Source organism: Cibotium barometz, chromosome 29 (assembly GCF_041138505.1).
Source record: "Cibotium barometz isolate CiBa-2024 chromosome 29, ASM4113850v1, whole genome shotgun sequence".
Classification (NCBI taxonomy): Eukaryota; Viridiplantae; Streptophyta; class Polypodiopsida; order Cyatheales; family Cibotiaceae; genus Cibotium; species Cibotium barometz.
Genome location: NC_141074.1, coordinates 27,510,152 through 27,528,579, shown reverse-complemented (window position 1 = coordinate 27,528,579; position 18,428 = coordinate 27,510,152). Strand labels below are relative to the sequence as shown.

The window sequence follows — 18,428 nt, the reverse complement described above, 5'->3', positions numbered from 1 at the left end:
GAGAATGTTAGGAACCTTATTAATTGGTGGTTAATATGGCAAGCATCACAAGCTGATCATGGCCAATAAATTAACGCTTTGTGCAAGGATCAATCGATCAAGGCCAAGAGAAGAAGCAAATAGCTCAAGAACATGTTGTACAAAGAAGAGCCAATCTCATGGTGGCATGAGATAGTCAGTACCGTCACATATGTCACATGTTTCAATGTTGTCCAAGACAAAAGACTAAAGGACAATTTGGTTCATAGGCTAGGCCAAGCAAGCAAGAGGATGCTTATTGGTACATTATAAGGGACCAATCAATGTGAAAAAGATAAAGTTTGGACTTGTGTGCTCACATCTAGGGTGCCTAGAAGTATATAATGGTTGAGTGGCTAATTTATTTAATGCCATGCTAGTTTCCTCTCTCTAGTTTTGGATCTTTTTCTCCACATATGCATGTCTAGGATATCTTTTCTACATGTGTCATTAGGGTTTTCTTGTTAGGAATTCATTAAAAACATATTTACACATAATTGTTTCTTTTGAGATCAAAATTTTATGTCTTAAAGTTCACTCTAACTCAAGACAACTACTGCCGCAAGATTCTTAGTGTTTCCTTACAAATTCTTGCGCTAGAACTTTATCCTTTATATCCAAAGTGAAGTGCCAATAAATCATTAACTCTACACTTGTTGACTAGTCCTAAAGCATCCTCTTGTTCACCCTCTTGTCTAATTCCTAATTCCCAAATCTCAAAGACAAAAGTTTTGATTCTAGAGTTTTGTTAGGCACTTGTTTATGTTGTGTTTCCTTAAAAATGCATGCGCTATAACTTTAACCTTTATATCCAAAGGGAAGTGCCGATAAATTATTAACTCTATAAAGCATCCTCTTGTCCAATTCCTAATTCCTAATTCCCAAATCTCAAAGACCAAAGTTTTGATTCTAGAGTTTTTTTAGGCACTCGTTTGTGTTGTGGTTTACTTTACAGAGTAGGAGTTGCCAAATAAAAGATTCTCTCTCTCTCTCTCTCTCTCTCTCTCTCTCTCTCTCTCACACACACACACACACACACACACACACACACACGAGTAAAGTTCATTTTACAATTGTGTTTTATTGTATTTGGTTGTAGGTACACTTTCAATATTTTATATCATGTCATGTGCTTTTATTTATTCATTTTAGTTACAATTATCTACTACATTATCAAAATGATCAATTCACATTAAAAAATGAATTATATACAAGTGACAAGTCTTCTCACTAGGCCATCCCAATCTTGAGCTAATAATCCATGTAATTCTTTAGGATGTAATTTAATGCCAATTTTAAATTTTGATAGATATTTTTAGCATAAGTATTGAAAATATATCTTGAATTACATGACTCATGTGAACCATTGTGCTTGAGTTTTACAAGAATTAATTGATGAAAGAGAATCATGGAGGGTTCTACTATGTGTTGGCTTCCTTATGGAGTGTATTGTGAAGACAACAATCACTCATGAAGGAGGAGTTAGCAATAAAACAAATAAAGGACTAGCGTTCTTTAATAAAATAATCTTCAAAGTGTCATGATTATCCTCTTTTTTGATAATGAGGTATTTTTTCCTTACTAAAAATAGCAATTGACTAGTCATCACAATTGATTATTGACTATTTACCTCAAGTAAACCTACTTGGAATATGGGGATGCCAACACCATAGTGTAGTAAATTTAATCATTGGAGATTCTTTAACTAATAATTATGTACTTTATTTAACCAAGAAGGTGGTGATATTTGTTCCCACTAACCAAATGTGGTTTCTTTAAAAACAACATATGGAAAAATAAATATGTGAAGTTTAAGGTGCAAAAACAACAACAATTCTATTCAATATCCAAATGTTATATTGGAGGGCACATGACAACTATGCTCATGCTCTCTCTCTCTCTCTCTCTCTCTCTCTCTCTCTCTCTCTCTCTCTCTCAGGCTCACACATTTGTAGAGGGAATTTAATGATTACACAATGATGCAATCAATTCAAGTGGATGATTACACATGGACGCAATCAATTCAAGTGGTGGGGTTGTGTGGATAGAATATGGCATTATGGCCATGTTTATCCAATCTAACTAGAATCTTAAACTCATATTCTCCTACTATGCTCTAGTCACACACACCAAATTCCCCTTTGACACACCAATTCTATTCAATATAATTTATTTTTCCACCTTTTTATAAGCCCTAATCGAGATGCAAGAGGTTCCAATCAACTCTCCCACAACTTGGACTTTAATGCATGCACACTTCCAACAATTCATCTTTATGGTTCTCATCTTCTTGGCTTCAAGAGTGCTATCTAAATGCACAAAGAGATACCCAACGCAAGCAATGGTCTTTGCTTAATAAATGGAATGTGCATCAAATAACTTAATACCACAAGAGCAATTGGCATTGCATGAGAATAGAGTTTGTTTACACAAGAGCATCAAAGCCAAGAATAATAAGTGAAGGTTGTGTGAGGTGCCTCCTATAGCTACCCAGCATATCCTTGATGATGGTTCCTCCACAAGTGCTATCTACGCATGAGGAGCTAACCAACTCAAGTAGTGTTTTCTAGCTAGTGTAAGGAATGCACATCCAAGAATAGGCATTGTAAGAGAATCAAGAGTTTCGCTATCAAAGTAGATTAAATTATACAAACAAGATAGCTTGAGGTGGAATACTCATAACAATATCCATTATCCATAGTTTACATCATTTTTCTACAAAAAGTGAGTGGTCCTCTCACACCACTTAAAAATAGATCCACCCTTTAGTGCTATAAACATTTGACCTCTATGCATAGTTAGTGACAAGAAACCAACTCGACCCATGCACATTTTTTTACATAACCTAGTGCTGTTCTAAGATTATATGAACTAATTTAAAAATCCCAATGCTAGATTTTCAGAAGAAGTGTGTCGACTAGACTAACATCTTCCCCTTCTTGAAAATATTTAGTCCTCTAAAAATTGGTGTTGGCAATGAAATCAATCGTATGGAAGCACTAATAAAATTGGAAGGGTGTGGATGAAAGTACAAGTCTTGTTCTACAACCAACCATATGTATACCTACTTTCCAAGCATTGGATGATGATATATCACCCAGCTTGAAGTACAAGAAACATGATTGCTATTTCGAGATTATACTTGTTAGGATTAATAAGGAGATTAAGATTTAAAAAAGGAAAAATATAATTGAGTGCCATATTGACACTCATTATGGAAATCAACCAAATACTTTTCTTTGTTCGGTGTGTGTTTTTAGCAAGAGAAAAAGAGAGAGAGCTCTCTCTCTCTCTCTCTCTCTCTCTCTCATTATAGGAAATGAAACAATGTTGCTATATGAAGATCCTCAATTGTATCAATATCTTGCCATATCATCACAAAACCAATAGTTACATAGAGCTCAAAAATTTTTACCTTTTTGATTGTAGAAGCTTTGCAATGCATGCTATATGTAGAGAGGTAAGGATTCGCTTATGAACTAGCACCCTTGCCACATCATCAGAAAGCTCGCGTTACATAGAGCATAAACAAAGTGTACAAAGCTCCATGATCCAACCTAGTAGACTAGACTTAGAGAAATATGGGCCTTTAAGGGAGTAGTAAAAAAAAAGGAAGCTACAACCATTGTGGTAGGCTCACATCCCTTTTCAAGAAAGTATTTCGACATCAAAGAATGAGCCTCCCACCAATAAATGAGAGCTTTACCATTACATAACTAAGTTAAACACAGCTTATGGGGTGCCTGCAAGATGAGTTCAAGACCCCTACCCCTCACTTACATAATTATTTTGTAGAGCTTTAAAGGGATACCAATTTTGCTCACAAGCCATTCATTGCATTCATGGTATACTACGGTAACCCATACACATTCATTACATTCTAAGGTAACCCTTACACACTCATTGCATTCTACGATAACCCTTACACATTCATTGCAATCTTAGGTAAAACCCTTACACCTTTTTAACCCATTGATTAAATTTGGGATAAAGCTATCTGTGTAGTTCTGTATCCTACACACTAGACCCCATGTTCTAGGACTTTGAAGAGCAAGAAATCAAGATAAAAATGATCAAGGAGTTTTTAATGTTCTCTTGGGAGTTTTGAAAGAAATGCTTACTGTTGAGCTACTAAACATCAATGGCAAAGAGAAAGCCCTGAAAAATATACCCTAACTAGGAAGAGCACATGGAAAAACCTATGCGCCACATAGCAGTAGCATAATGCACAAGTTCACACAAAGAAACAAGGAGAAACAAAGCAAGGCTGCACAAGAAGAAATTGGATTCATACATCAAGGAGAATCTACACAACTTCTTGCAAGGCTTTGCTAGATCAAGTAAAAACAAATAACCTTTTATGAAGTTAGGTACCAAATAACATCATTCTCATCAAGGAAATACTGGAGTAGTAGGAAGCAATTGCACAACCCAAGCCCAATACTAAAGACCCCTCCAAGGGGCAAAAAAACAAGGGCTGAGATAACCAACAATAGCCTTAAACACAAAAGGTAGCTCGAATGTCAAAGTCCATTGTGGCACCACCAGCACAAGCCTCTTCATCCCAAGTAACATGAGCTACTTCCTAACTCAAGACTCCCACATGATAGGTTAAAAAGGCCCATTAAGATGGCACACACAAAAAGGAGCATATTCTCTATTATAGATGTGAATATTGATAAGAATAGATACCAGAAGAAGGGTTTATATAAGTGTTTGCGAAACATTTTTTAGTGAACCTGACGTCGTGAATTCTTCTCACCGTGGGTTGAAGAGGAAAAGACAATTTTAAACAAGCATTTTCTTCATTATTGCATTCAATTACTACTATTTTTTTAAAAATTAGAGATGGCATTTTTCCTTCTCTCAGATGAGGTGGATTTAAGTAAGCTCCTAGATAAAGCGAACATGTCCTTTTCCTCAACCCTCGATTATATAGAAAGGAAATGCTTTGTACCACTTGGTCATCCTTCTCAGTTAGCTAGGCATGTAAGTTAACTAGGAAGATCCATCACTCTAGTGTTTTCAAGTCTTTGCGCAAGATGCTCTTGACATTGGCATCACAGCAAAGAGGCCATAAAAGTTTCCCTTGCATTGAACACACGCTTTTTGTGTAGCTTCCCACGCTATTGCAATAGCATCATGATAACATTAACATTTTTGGCCAAATTTACAGTGTAGTTCTCAGGTGGGTCCTTTTTTTCACACTTAGAGCCAGGTATTCTAACCTCTCTCAGGACCATTTTTTGTTGCACATCATCAATGCAACAAAAATGCATTGATGATGTGCATATTACAACTTTTCATTGTCTATAAAAGTTTTTCGTTTATAAATTAGCCTAATAAATATCTATGGTGCAATGGCAAAGATCAACTTTATTGCTAGGAGATTGGGCTATAGCACATCAAGTCAAGCAGCCTTCAAGAGGAATTTCTCCTTGGATCACATCTTCACTCTATGGGTCATTACAAAGGAGGCGAAGTCACGAAAGACATGTATATTGTTGCTAGCTTTTGATTTGGTACTACCCTGATCCTACCTATTAGGAAGTATGCATGAGCTCTGACTCACATGACATGATTTGGAGTGTGATAAGCCTATATGAGGGAGTGACTGGCTAAGTTCATGGACTAGCCAAGCTTGTGCATCAAGTGGACTCTCTAGGACATAATGTAGTATATTACATAGAACCATTACCAACGCCCGTCGAAGTTGTAGATTTGGACACCATTGCTTCATATCTTGAATGTATGACCTTTTGGTGTATCTACCTTGAATCTTTGATATAAGATAATGGTAGTAGCTCTTGTCAACCCTAAGAATGGGTTAATAACCGTCTACATCAAGCATGTATAGACCCTTGCCACATACGCTCTTGAAACGAAAATCACCATAAGTATTACATAAGACCATTACGAATGCATGTCCAAGTTGTAGATTTGGACACCATTGCTTCATATCTTGAATGTATGACCTTTAGTGTATCTACCTTGACCCTTTGATATAGGATAATAGTAGTAGCTCTTGTTAACCCTAAGAATGGGTTAACAATCACCTGCATTGACCATGTATAGACCCTTGCCACATAACGTTGTGCTTGCAGAGTTTAGGGTGACCCAAATCATCACCTACATCTAACATGTATACACTCTTGATAGAGATCACCTTCCAAGGCTAGCACTAGAGTCATCTATGCAACTAATTAAGAGATGGACACGAAGACGAAGATGGTTAGGTTGACTAAACTGCCCTCCACCTTATCAACACCATCGCTATCCTCGCCACCACGGTACTTGGAGATGGTGGACTAGTTTGATGCACACGGACCGTATCCCCCTTTTTCAGGAGTCTCAAATCTCTATGCCTAAACCTCTCATGACAGGAGATTAACAAAATCATATGATTCGGCCTACTATAGCTTTACATACATCACACATGGGTGTCTCCTTCCTCCAAGTTTCGCCCCAAAAAACACAGATTTACAGGATCCACTTCTTAAGTCTCCAAGGATGGTTTCATTGTGATCCACAAATACGTACACATCCATGTAACATGCCATGCGAATCATGACTGGTAACTCAAGGTGTCTTCTACTACCTCAGAGTCCAGAGACGGCAATGATAATGATACCCCACATGAGAATCGGATATGCACAACATGCAACACATGACAAGTGGAAATGAGGCACATTACATGCTTAGTTGTCCAGACTACTATGAGATAAGGGAGAGATTCCACTGCTTCTTCCATGATGGGTTTTGTCCACTCCCATAGGTGATGCAATTTCATGATCAAAGATGCAAGGACATGTACTTAGACACACATTACTAAGAACATATTGAGAGGTAGACTCAACATGATACTTCCGAGAGGGTCATTACAAATCTCTTCAACCGTCATGATATACACAAAACATACATGTGTATGTGTATTTACATATATCTATATATACATGATTATGTATACATACATATACATATAAACATAATACATATATGTATGCATATATATGTGTGTACACATACATACATACATACATATGCGTATGTACACACACACTACATACATACATACATACATAATAATATAAATGTATAAATACATACTTACATTTATGTTTATACGTATATGTATGTATGTATGTATATATAATCATGTATATATATATATATACATACATTTGTGCACACCCAGATATGATATGTCTTTATACGTGTATACACATACATGTACGTACATATAAATGTACACAAATATACACATTGTATGTATACACGCATATTTGTATTTATACATATACGTATGTATATATATGTGCACACACATATATGTATGTATTTTTATATGCATCTCCTAGGCCCCAAAGGGTGTGTTCAGCCAAGGAGCTCTTTCCTTTTGAATCATTGCATGTATTTCAAAATAGCCTTGTCATGGCGAAGAAGTCTAAAAACCTTCCTACGAAACATCTTTATCTCGTTTCTCTTCATCATCAAGAGCTTTATCACTTCGCTTTAACGAAGAAGCCTTAAGGCCATGCTTTAGCCCTCTCTCTCGTAGCTAGCAGTCATGAAATTGGACGCTAGCTTTTCTTTGGGGGGGGGGGGGGGGGGGAAGAAACGAACCAACAGTGCGCACTGTAAATCTCTAAACCTTTCAAGTCTCAAGGAACTAGCGAAAAACCTTTTAGATCTTCAAAGGATCCTGCATTTCAGATATGAATTTAAATAGCAATATACTCATTATATTGCCTGCTATGGTTGGTACTTTTAATGGCAGCTGCCCAATTGCAAATTGACTCTGGCCAACTTTGCACAGCATAACGTGCCACACGTTAGGCCAAAAAATAATAAGAATGCCCTTTGAAGGGTAAAAATCGGCTTCTGTTTCCCTTTTGCTGACTGATGCATGATCATTTTGATCAGCAACTCTTTCAGGTAATTTGTTATGATGTCATTTACATGAACATTTTTCAAATGAACTTTTTCAAACAGGTAAGGACTTTACGCCAATTTGGCTGATTGTTGTAAGAAATGATAGTTAGCATCACTTTCATTTTTGTTATAGCATGCAGATCAGGGCCGTGTACACCCTTGAGAAGCCATTGAAATTGTCCATCTACTCCCCAGGTGCATACACCCTGTGTCTTTGTGATGCAGCTCTGAGGTCTAATATCGCTTTATAATCTGTAACAATAGCTGGGCTGCAGAATCCTTGGCTTTTTTTACACTCGGCATTGGCTCACCAACGCATTCATCAGTCCAACCTAGTTCTGTAGTATGAATGCGAACTGAATAGGTGAACCTCTTTGCATGGGCAGGACCACCTTCACTTACACACCTTCAAAGACAAAGATTGGAGATATAATGAGAGAAGGTACAAAGATAAAACCAAAAGCACTGGGCTTACAACTGTCTGTCAACGCTCAAAACCTCCAAGAAAGCGAAGGGCTTACCTATAGTGTGGCATGGACCACTGTCTTCTTAAACAAGTATCATTTAACAGCTGCCTTGTGAAAGTCTGATTTGCTTTCTTTTTGGCATCTTCGACATCGCCTGTTGCCTCGGCAGCTGCCTTTGCAGCTTCCTTCTGATTGGCCTCTTTTTCCTTTAACTTTACCAGTGCATTGCGTGCTGCTAGCTTTTGGGCCATTTTCTTCTGTGGATTTTGGGCCAAGCCAACTTGTACGCCATCAATGAAGACTTCTACAGTGGCTAAATTACCTGCTCTAGAGGACTTATACTCAAGACCCTCCGCCTGCTGTTGACATCGTTCTTGGAGTTCTCGCACGGGATGCATAGGGAGAGTATCTTGTGTCACCATGGGTTGTAGCAATGGTTCAAAAACCTGAAGAGACAAAAAGAGGTGACTCAATTTGTCCTTTTGCACAAGGAATCATACTTCAGTAGTTTTTATGGTAGCAAACTGACCTGCCATACTTCATCCGCACACAAACCATTGTCAAGAAAAATTGCACCTGCAATAGATTCTACAATATCTCCCAGGACTTTCGGAGCCTTAAAATCTCCCAGTCCAAAAGAGTTGACCCCAGGCTTATCCAATTCAGATTTTATATCTTTGACAAAATCTCGTATCTGCAAAGTTAAGCAGTCCTGATTACCATGAACAATTCACATCCAAAAAAATACACATTGGTTCATATTTTGTAATTTGCACACTTCACCTGTGTCTCCAGAGCCGAAGATCCATGTCGTAAATGTGTATGCAATCCATGTTTCACAGCAACACGAGCAAAATTTTCATTGTTGACTGCAGCAGCTCGAAGATCAGTCAATCGACCTGGTGGAAGGTCTGTGTAGGTGAAAAAAAGATGGCGTGTTATGAGATGGTCCAAAACAGCATCGCCAACAAATTCAAGCCGCTGATAGCATGGTACACCAGAAGCAGGCCGGGATGCATGTGTGATTGCCTCCACAAGAAGGCTCCTTTCTCTAAAATTATAACCAAGGGATTTTTCAAGCCTCTCAAACTCAATACTTCTAATCACTGTGTCTGGAACACTGCAGCCAGCTCTGGCTTTTGTTCCCTCTTCCATGTCATAATGTGATGGGATTCCAATCCAATCCATCAAATGAGTTGCAGCCTTTGGACCACTTTCTACATAATACACCCCAATCAATGCTTCAACCACATCAGCGAGGGTCTTGCTGGATAATACCCTATAGGAACTCAAATCTCCTTCAATCTCACCATCCTCTGTGGTGCTTGTGTCATCATCCCCATCATCAATCTCTTCCACTTTATTCCTTTTGCTTTTCACCTCTTTCTCTATACATTCATCCTTTTGCATATCCACCCGAAATATATTATCTTCATCCTTTGTGTCCTCATCAAAAACAGGAGGCACTCCTGGGGCCGTCCAACGACATGGTGCAAAACGGTCAGCTTGTATGTATGCTTGCAGACCTCTTTGAAGAGCCTTCTGATAAAGGACCATGTTGCTAACATTCTGTTGCCTCATACAAGTCAGTTGTCCCTCGTGCTTTTGAGGAAACTTCAAAAATAGCCAACGACTTACAACCCATTTCAAGTAGGCATCTCCCAAGAGCTCTGCGCGCTCATAGCAAAAGGTCTCTTGACAGGAAGCAGCAGTCAATGCCTCCAAAACCTACACAAGCAAGAAAGAGTCATGGAGCAACTTAAGGGAAACTGCATCTCTTAAAATGGAAGGGAAGGCAGCAATCAGTATACAAACGAACCCTAAACACCCAATTCCATCGTGCTAGTGCAGAACTGGATCAGAAAAACCTCCAAGACTTCTTGAAAACAGGTCCAAAGCAAATTAATGTATGAGTAAGAGCTTTGACATCAAGAAGTTTAATAAATTCTCGAGGAGATTAAATTATTCCAGAAATGTCAGGAAGAAGAAGATTACTCTCAATGCAGGGATCCTATAGCCAATTTCATGCTTGAGTTGTATGGCGAGTAGCATGCTCTCTACCCTTCTCATGATAGAAGGCAGACTTTGGGCACCTCTAACTAAAGGACCTGGTAGAGGATGCACTAGACACAACTCTGCTGGGAGCATCACATAATATGTTTTGTCTTGCCCCTCTTCAATGTTACCTGCTGCTCTTACAAAAAAACCCCAACACACAAAAAAAAAAAAAAACCAAATTAGGCACAAGTAATTACAGTAGGGAAAATTCCAGAAATCTGCCCTACAGTTTTATGGCTCTGATTAGGTGAGAATTATTGCCTACTTTTTTGGGTCTTGATGCTCTTATTTGTGATTACCTTCCGTGGATTCAAAGCGTGGGGAAAGAAGGTTTTTGCAATGTGAAACTCCTCGCCCTCTAATTAAAGGCTGTTTCTTGCACCTCAACTCTCTTCCATACCTGTGCATAACACATTTTGAAAACTAGATAAAAATTAAGAAAAAATGAAATGAAATGAAATGTTATACAGCTCGAGGATGCATACTTTTGTCTGTAGTAATCTGCATAAGAACTGTACTCTACTGGCCCTAGATAACCATCTTTCCTTGGAAAGGAGCTTTCTGCAGTCAGGTCAAAGCGTACGGAGTCTACATAAAACCTCTTTCCAGAATGAGCAGCAGTAAGGATTACTCCTGTCAATTCACTTATATCATGAAATCCATCTGCCATAAGAAGCATGCCCTCTTTGGGAGCAATATCAAATGTGTCCTCAGCTATCTCATTCGAAGAAACCAAACCTGATGCCTGGACTATATCAAACTCTGCAACTGCCCCCCGTTTACCATAAGTGGGATGTGGAGCTTTCTGGCCAATGGTCAGGTTTGAGCGGAGTTTAGCAAACGCATACTCTCTGCGATCTCCACCAAGAGCACGTTCATCTGTGCCCAGATACACATCAGGACGAGCACGCTGGAGTGGATTGTTCCATGATGGATCCTTAAGAGTCATTTCAATAAGAGGCCAGTTGATCTCTGATGAAAAATCTGAAGATCCATAGATAAGAGGAATAAACAGATAGGCCTTTGAAGGATCCCAAGGTGTTGTGGCAGGTTCCACATCAACATCCAAAACAATGCTCATTAGACGAACATGAAAGCTTTTTAGAGAGTCCAACTGCAGAGAGAGACATCCACTACATTAGACTCTCTCTCTCTCTCTCTCTCTCTCTCTCTCTCAAACACACAAACACGCACACACTTTTTTTTTGTGAAACCACTATTTTATCTTGTAATAAAGAACCCTCAAAGCAAGAGTTTCTATTAAAGTACATCTAAAAACAGTGGAAAAACACTTCGTAGTGCTGTTGATCAACATGCCGCAGCTCAAAACTATCATACAATGACTGACGTAATGATTGACGGAAGTAAATATACTTGTTGATCCGAGGTTGTGCAGACACCTCATAATTATGATCCAGCCATATTGTCCATAAAGCCCAATATCTCACCCAGCCAAAGAAAAGAGTGTATTCCTGCAATCTGGAAGGATATCTTCCAAACATCCAAAACATTTTCCTAAATGTCACCACAAGAAATCTTATTCACATATCCTAAGATAGATGATTCAAAAACTCCATTGTGTCACTGCAAGCCCATAGCAAATGATACGTACTCTCCATTTGATGATGGCACCACAAACAATTTGGAGCCGCAATTTTCCGCTTTGGCAAATACTCTCCTACTGGGAGCATTCCTGTGATACTCTCCTACTGGGAGCATTCCTGTGAGGCATCTCCATAGAAAAACCTTCTGTTTTAAAGGCAATTTGCTTGACATATCTTTCCCAAATTGCCTTTCCACCAACCTTAGGATTTATTCGTATGCCACACTTGATCTGCATGTCCCTTTATCCATGCCCGTGGAAGCAGTAATCTATATGCCCTTGCCGTTGTCGGTCCATAAAGAGAAAACTACATAATATAACCTTGTCGGGTGTTTTTTTAGCAGCCAATCATCATGTTTTTGCCCAACCGATATACAGGACATACCACCACGTTCTGCTAGCTGAGCAACAACAAGGCTCCATACAGGGCGGTAATGGGCTCCCGATTGCCATCGGCGTTGTGCTTGTGGAAATGAAAACGGTTTGCCTTCAATTGATATGACATCTCCGACCTTGCAAATTCCTTTTTGTGCTAAAAAAAAAGCTTTTCTTGGCTCAACCATGGCCAGTGGCGTATCAAATGCTCTGCTGCAATACACATTTCCATCTACCAGTGTGTTTCTAGGAGGCATTGGCCTATGTGCCCAATGCAAATGTAGAAGCACAGATTTCCAGTCTTGGAGCATGTTCTTGAAGGGGACAACCGCACATTGGTGGATCGGCGAAAAGACTACCAAAGATCCCATTTGCACTTGGAAAGAGTTCAAGGACAGGTTTTATGCAAAGTTTTTGCCTCCAAATGCAGAGCAAACTCTCACACAACAGTGGGATAGACTTGAGCAGAAAGACAATGAAAGTGTGCAACAATATGTGAACAAATTTTGAAAGGTTTTACTTGAGGTTACTCCCTTCATGCATCTCTCCGAAGATGAGAAGAGAAGGAAGTTTCGCTCCGGGTTGCAACTAGCCTATCGTTTGGGCATCGAATTGAACCCGAAACACACCCTTCAACAGCTCATAGCATATGCTCTTGCTATGAAGCAATTGGTGCTTAAAATTAAGCAAGATAATGGGGGTTTTAAGGGCAAAGAGAGGGCTGTCCAAAAACCTGCAAAAAGGCGGACAACCACCTAAAAGGACTTAAGGGAAGCCCAATAGGGAAGTAAAGCTGAAATTACCTCATCTAAGGACAATAGGGTAAAGAAGAACAAGTTTGGCTTGACTCCTAAGCAAAGGGAGCAATATGCAAAGCAAAGAGCACATATTTGGGCAATGCCCAAACCGCAAGCAAAAGCAAGAGGACAAGCATCCTGAGAAAATCAAGCATCAGCCTGCCTTGTTTATGTTTGATGATTGTGCAATGGATAACTTCATCTCTACACAGATGGCAGCCGTCTTGGGTATAGAGATTGGGGACATGGGACCCCAGATTGAGGCAAAGGCCACCTTTGTTGGCAAAGAGGTGCATGTTACTCCTCTTTTTGGAAAGTTGCACATACACATACAGGGTTATCTAGATCATGAGCACTTATTGATTGTTCCTTTGAATGGATGTGATGTATTGCTTGGTAAGTCATGGCATCATAGGCTTGAGCGTACAAAACAAATAGGATCACTTTTTTGCATAGAGACCGCATGCATGTCATTGATGTTGGCAAAGAGGGGGATTCCATCCCGCTTGTATCACACTGTCAGTTAGAAAATATCAGTTGTGCAATTGGATCAATTATTTATTGCGGCCCTTATGGCTTGCCAATCAAAATTGTCAACGATTGAGATCTTAAGTTCACAAGGCATTTCTAGCATGAGGTGTTTAAGACATTGGACACTAAGCTGAGTATGAGCTCGTCTTGAGTTTGATTGACAGACAAAGCCTGTGCATCAAACAATGTCTTTGCGAGACAATCCGATCGGGAAGAGTATCTTTCCATAGTAGAATTTGCTTTCAAAAGTGCTAAGCATTCTACTACTAGGACGGGCTCTTTTATGCCGATGTATGGATATCAACCTAAAGCCCCATGAATGACTGGCTTATAGAAAGTCTAAGTTGGCGCTCCACTTAACTAGAAACAAAAGCAAGAGATGCTACAGTTTGCTAGAGAGAGTACGAAGTGCACAAGATAAAGCACAATTCCATGCTAACCAAAAGTGATCACCTAGAGTCATGGAAGAAGGCCAACAGGTTTATTTGAGAAGTCCTAAAGATTCACACGTGATGAGGACTGAAAAACTCTATAAATTGTCTCCAAGGTATTCTCGACCTTATCCCATCTTGTTGAAAAAGATTAACAAGGTAGATTATAAATTGTGTCTCCCAGATGAAGTATGTCTGCAGATCTATTCGTTTATGTTCCCCATGAGCCAGTTAGAAATGTTGATAATAGGGAACGACCTCTTAGAAACAGGTCAGTTTCTGAGTGGTTGATTAAATGGAGGGATTGTGTGGATGAAGACAACACTTGAGAGAATGTTGCTTTACTTCAACGCCAATATCTAGATTTTGTCTTCCAATCTTCCTCTTACTAGGAGGGGGAGAATGTTATGTCTCGTGTCCAGACACAAAAAGCCTAGCATAAGGCCGGACAAATTACTTCATGTGAACTAGATTATGGGGCTATGTAGCTTGGGTTGTGGCTCAATATTGCAAGTTTCTTTGTGGGACTTACCCTTGGTCTTCAACTGCAACACTCCCGTCAACTTCCTTTTGCTTAACCACAACTGCTTCTTTTGTCTCCTATATGAGGCAAATAACTCATCCATCGCTTTCATAGCACTGGCAATCCTCTCTTCATATGCCCTTTGCTGAGCTTCTATATGCTCCTGAGACGCATGGAGGTAATCCTCCAAAATTTGTTCCATGATGTGCTGAAAACCCCTATGCCGGACCTCGAGTGACTGACTTGTGCAAGACTTGGCCAACTGTGCAACCTTGGTATGCAAAACCCTAGCGCTACCCTAAGTGCATGGCTGGCTGCAAGCACTAAACCACACATCAATGTTGAACGAATGCTGAAAAAAGCAAATGAATGGCTAATGTGACTGCTGAACTGAATGCATGACCTTATGCGGGTGCTGAATTGTATGCAAAAAGTGATGCAAACCTGCTGGACTGAAAAAACACACATGAATGGTGAACTGAATGCTGAAAACATTGGACTGCATGCTGCAAACAGAGGCACTGATGCTGGCCGACCTGAAACACACTTGCAAACAGCAGACTTGGTGTTGTGCTTGCTGTGGATCAACAACAACAACTGGCCGCAACTGCAAAAGATGCAAACCCTAACTGTGCTAACTAACAGCGGAAGACTTTAGATGAAATTAATGCAATTAATCATAGATTAACACAAAGATGCTTGACTGATTCAATAGACAAGAGAGAGATTCGAGCTAATCTACTAGGCACTGATATGAATGTAGATTACAATGAATGGAAACACAAACCATAGAATGGTTGCTTTCCTAATGATGATGCAAATGATGTTTGTACTCACGTTATGCCAAGTAGCCCTGAAGTCCACGGTTGGCAGCCTGTGTCTCCGAGAATATGCTTAAACTATACATGAATAACTCTCAGCTCTTGCCCTCTATTTATAGTGTCCTATGAACTAGTTGGCTGGGTTTTAGGATTGGTTGGCTGCCAACCCTAAATATAATAATACGAATGTCCAAAAATAATAAAAGTGTCCACATTGGCTGCTCAATGGGCACCTAGACCAAATACAATGAAATAGCTGAAAAGCCCCAAAATTGACCAAGACCCAGCCACAAACACGTCTTCTAAAGTGGCTAAATGGTAGCGATATGTCCACATCACACTGCGCATGTGACATGTAGAGGATTGAGTTTCTGGCCTCTCCAAGAAATGTTTTGTCTGCGTGGGGCACCTTGTGCAATCTTGCCCCCAATGCCCTGCGATGGACCGCTGGCACAACCCCTTGTAGACAATTCCCCAGGTCAACCAGGTGGGGCCCATCCTGTTCGGTCCTCCGGCGGAGCGGACTCTTGTCCTGTTGCATAGTGGACTGGCTGCAGGCCATAGAGGCTGTATACACTGATGATGTGGCGGACTGGCTGCACACTGTAGAGACCCTGTTCTTTTCCCATTTCTGCTGGTTGTACTTTTCTGTGCCATCAACTGACAGTGCCGTATGCCAACATGGTGCTGCTGCTTGCTATCCATAGTCATACTGCTGCTTTCTGTACAGATGTGATTGCTGCTGCTGTTGCTGGGACAGGTAGTACAATGACCGTACAGCCCCCACTTCTGCTCTCCACCTTCATACCTGCGCAAGGGTGATTGAGATCAACACTTGACCATGTCATGTTCATGTCCTATGCAACACTGCCTTGTGATGTTTTCTAGAAGCCATATCACTGCTTGGTGACACAATTCCATGAGCTCAACTAATTAGTTGATATGCTCACATAATGGTACACACACCCCCTGTGTGTGTGTCACTGGCTCAGTACACACAAAGGAGGGGCTTTCAGAGCCTTAACAAAGTGAAGTAAGGCCGCCCCCCCTCTACCACACCCTTCATTAATGATTCATCTATAAAATAAAGGTTAGAAAACACATACCATAATTACTAAATAAAAGTGAAAAAGTACATCATGTTCATGTCCTATGCAACACTGCCTTGTGATGTCTTCTAGAAGCCATATCACTGCTTGGTGACACAATTCCATGAGCTCAACTAATTAGTTGATATGCTCACATAATGGTACACACACAACCCCTGTGAGTGTGTCACTGGCTGAGTACACACAAAGGAGGGGCTTTCAGAGCCTTAACAAAGTGAAGTAAGGCTGCCCCCCCTCTACCACACCCTTCATTAATGATTCATCTATAAAATAAAGGTTAGAAAACACATACCATAATTACTAAATAAAAGTGAAAAAGTACATCATGTTCATGTCCTATGCAACACTGCCTTGTGATGTCTTCTAGAAGCCATATCACTGCTTGGTGACACAATTCCATGAGCTCAATTAATTAGTTGATATGCTCACATAATGGTACACACCCCCCCTGTGAGTGTCACTGGCTGAGTACACACAAAGGAGGGGTTTTCAGAGCCTTAACAAAGTGAAGTAAGGATGCCCCCCCCTCTACCACACACTTCAGGCTCTATCTATATAGATGCGCTGGCTGATTTCATTAACAGATTCGGTGTTCAAAGATCCACCCTGGCTGCCACCCCTACAACTTTGTAACCTACTAGAGGGATCGTATCTAATTTCTCATGGGTACAATTCTCAAACTATTGGAAGAATTTGTTGTGGGAAGAATAAAACTGCTTCATTTGGACGCTAAGTTCACGTCAACCTCTATTCCCTCTTTATTAATAACCAAACACATAGCATGAAGAAGGCGATGATCACTATATCATGGTGTTTTGTAACAAGCAATCCACTCGTGGGGATGAGTACCATCAGTGATGTGATTCAGAACACAACCAAGCACAAAGCTTTTAAGGTGATGCCCAATGAGTAATTTAATGGCCTGTTGAGTTCTTCTACATGAATTTAGATCAAGAACAAGATCTGAATGTAGGGTGCACGCCAAGTACAAGTACAGGAGGCTGACAAGCGCAAACTGGTAAGACCTAGTTATGGATCCATTGTTTGATTGTGCATCATGCAACCTTACAGTCGATAGTTATCTCAGATCTGCCCAGGGAAGAGTCACAAAAAATGCTTCATCTGTTTCGACATTTTATCTTTTTGAAGGTTTCGTTTGTTTCGTATCTCAAGCATAAAACATCAATGAGATTCTCTAAAATATCTTGATCAAGTTGCAAGCTGATAGCACTCTTTCTTGATTTAAGGTGTGTGAGGTTTGGGATACTACTGGGAGAAATGTACTAAGCAAGAATGTTAACTTTTTTGAAACAAGTGTTTGTTGGAAACATTTTGTTTGTTTTGAAACCTTCCTATAAGATTTTTTCATAGACATAAAACAGGTTTTCATGTAACTATGACCTGGACTCATGGTAAGGTGAATTTCACAATAGGGTTGAATTTTCAGAAGTACATACTACAACGGAACCAAACCAAAGGGGTTGCACTTTTTTCCCAAATTAGAGGGCTACCTGGTGCAGCAAATAGTATGGTTTAATAGAACTTAAAGGAGGAGAGTGACACATTTCACTCCAAACTAGCAATACAGAATAGGCAGCAACAGGAGAAGCAAGTTGTTACGTACCTAACACTAATCCCGAGTATGTTACATACCTAATACTAATCCTCATGGTTAGGGCCTAATCTAGCAAGGTTAGGGAGCCCTAAGATAGGGAATGCATGCGGATACGAGTGGCTAAGGTTCATTATTGATAAATCCATGT

The 18,428-nt window shown here is 39.9% G+C and overlaps 1 protein-coding gene across 5 annotated transcripts in view; it reads right to left on the bottom strand.

Annotated features, from left to right (window-relative positions):
* Positions 1 to 7,700: 7,700 nt before the first annotated feature.
* Positions 7,701 to 18,428, bottom strand: part of DCL1 (dicer-like 1) — a 92,724-nt gene continuing 81,996 nt past the window's right edge. For 4 of the 5 annotated variants that reach the window (XM_086823033.1, XM_086823032.1, XM_086823034.1 and 1 more), the window contains 7 exons: positions 10,961 to 11,589; positions 10,775 to 10,875; positions 10,413 to 10,606; positions 9,201 to 10,145; positions 8,947 to 9,111; positions 8,472 to 8,863; positions 7,701 to 8,356 (listed from right to left, as the gene is read on the bottom strand). In XM_086823033.1, coding sequence (XP_086679159.1) covers positions 8,185 to 8,356; positions 8,472 to 8,863; positions 8,947 to 9,111; positions 9,201 to 10,145; positions 10,413 to 10,606; positions 10,775 to 10,875; positions 10,961 to 11,589 — 2,598 coding nt within the window. In that variant the 3' untranslated portion in view covers positions 7,701 to 8,184. The remainder of the gene's footprint in view (positions 8,357 to 8,471; positions 8,864 to 8,946; positions 9,112 to 9,200; positions 10,146 to 10,412; positions 10,607 to 10,774; positions 10,876 to 10,960; positions 11,590 to 18,428) is intronic. The other variant, XM_086823036.1, reaches the window with a different exon arrangement.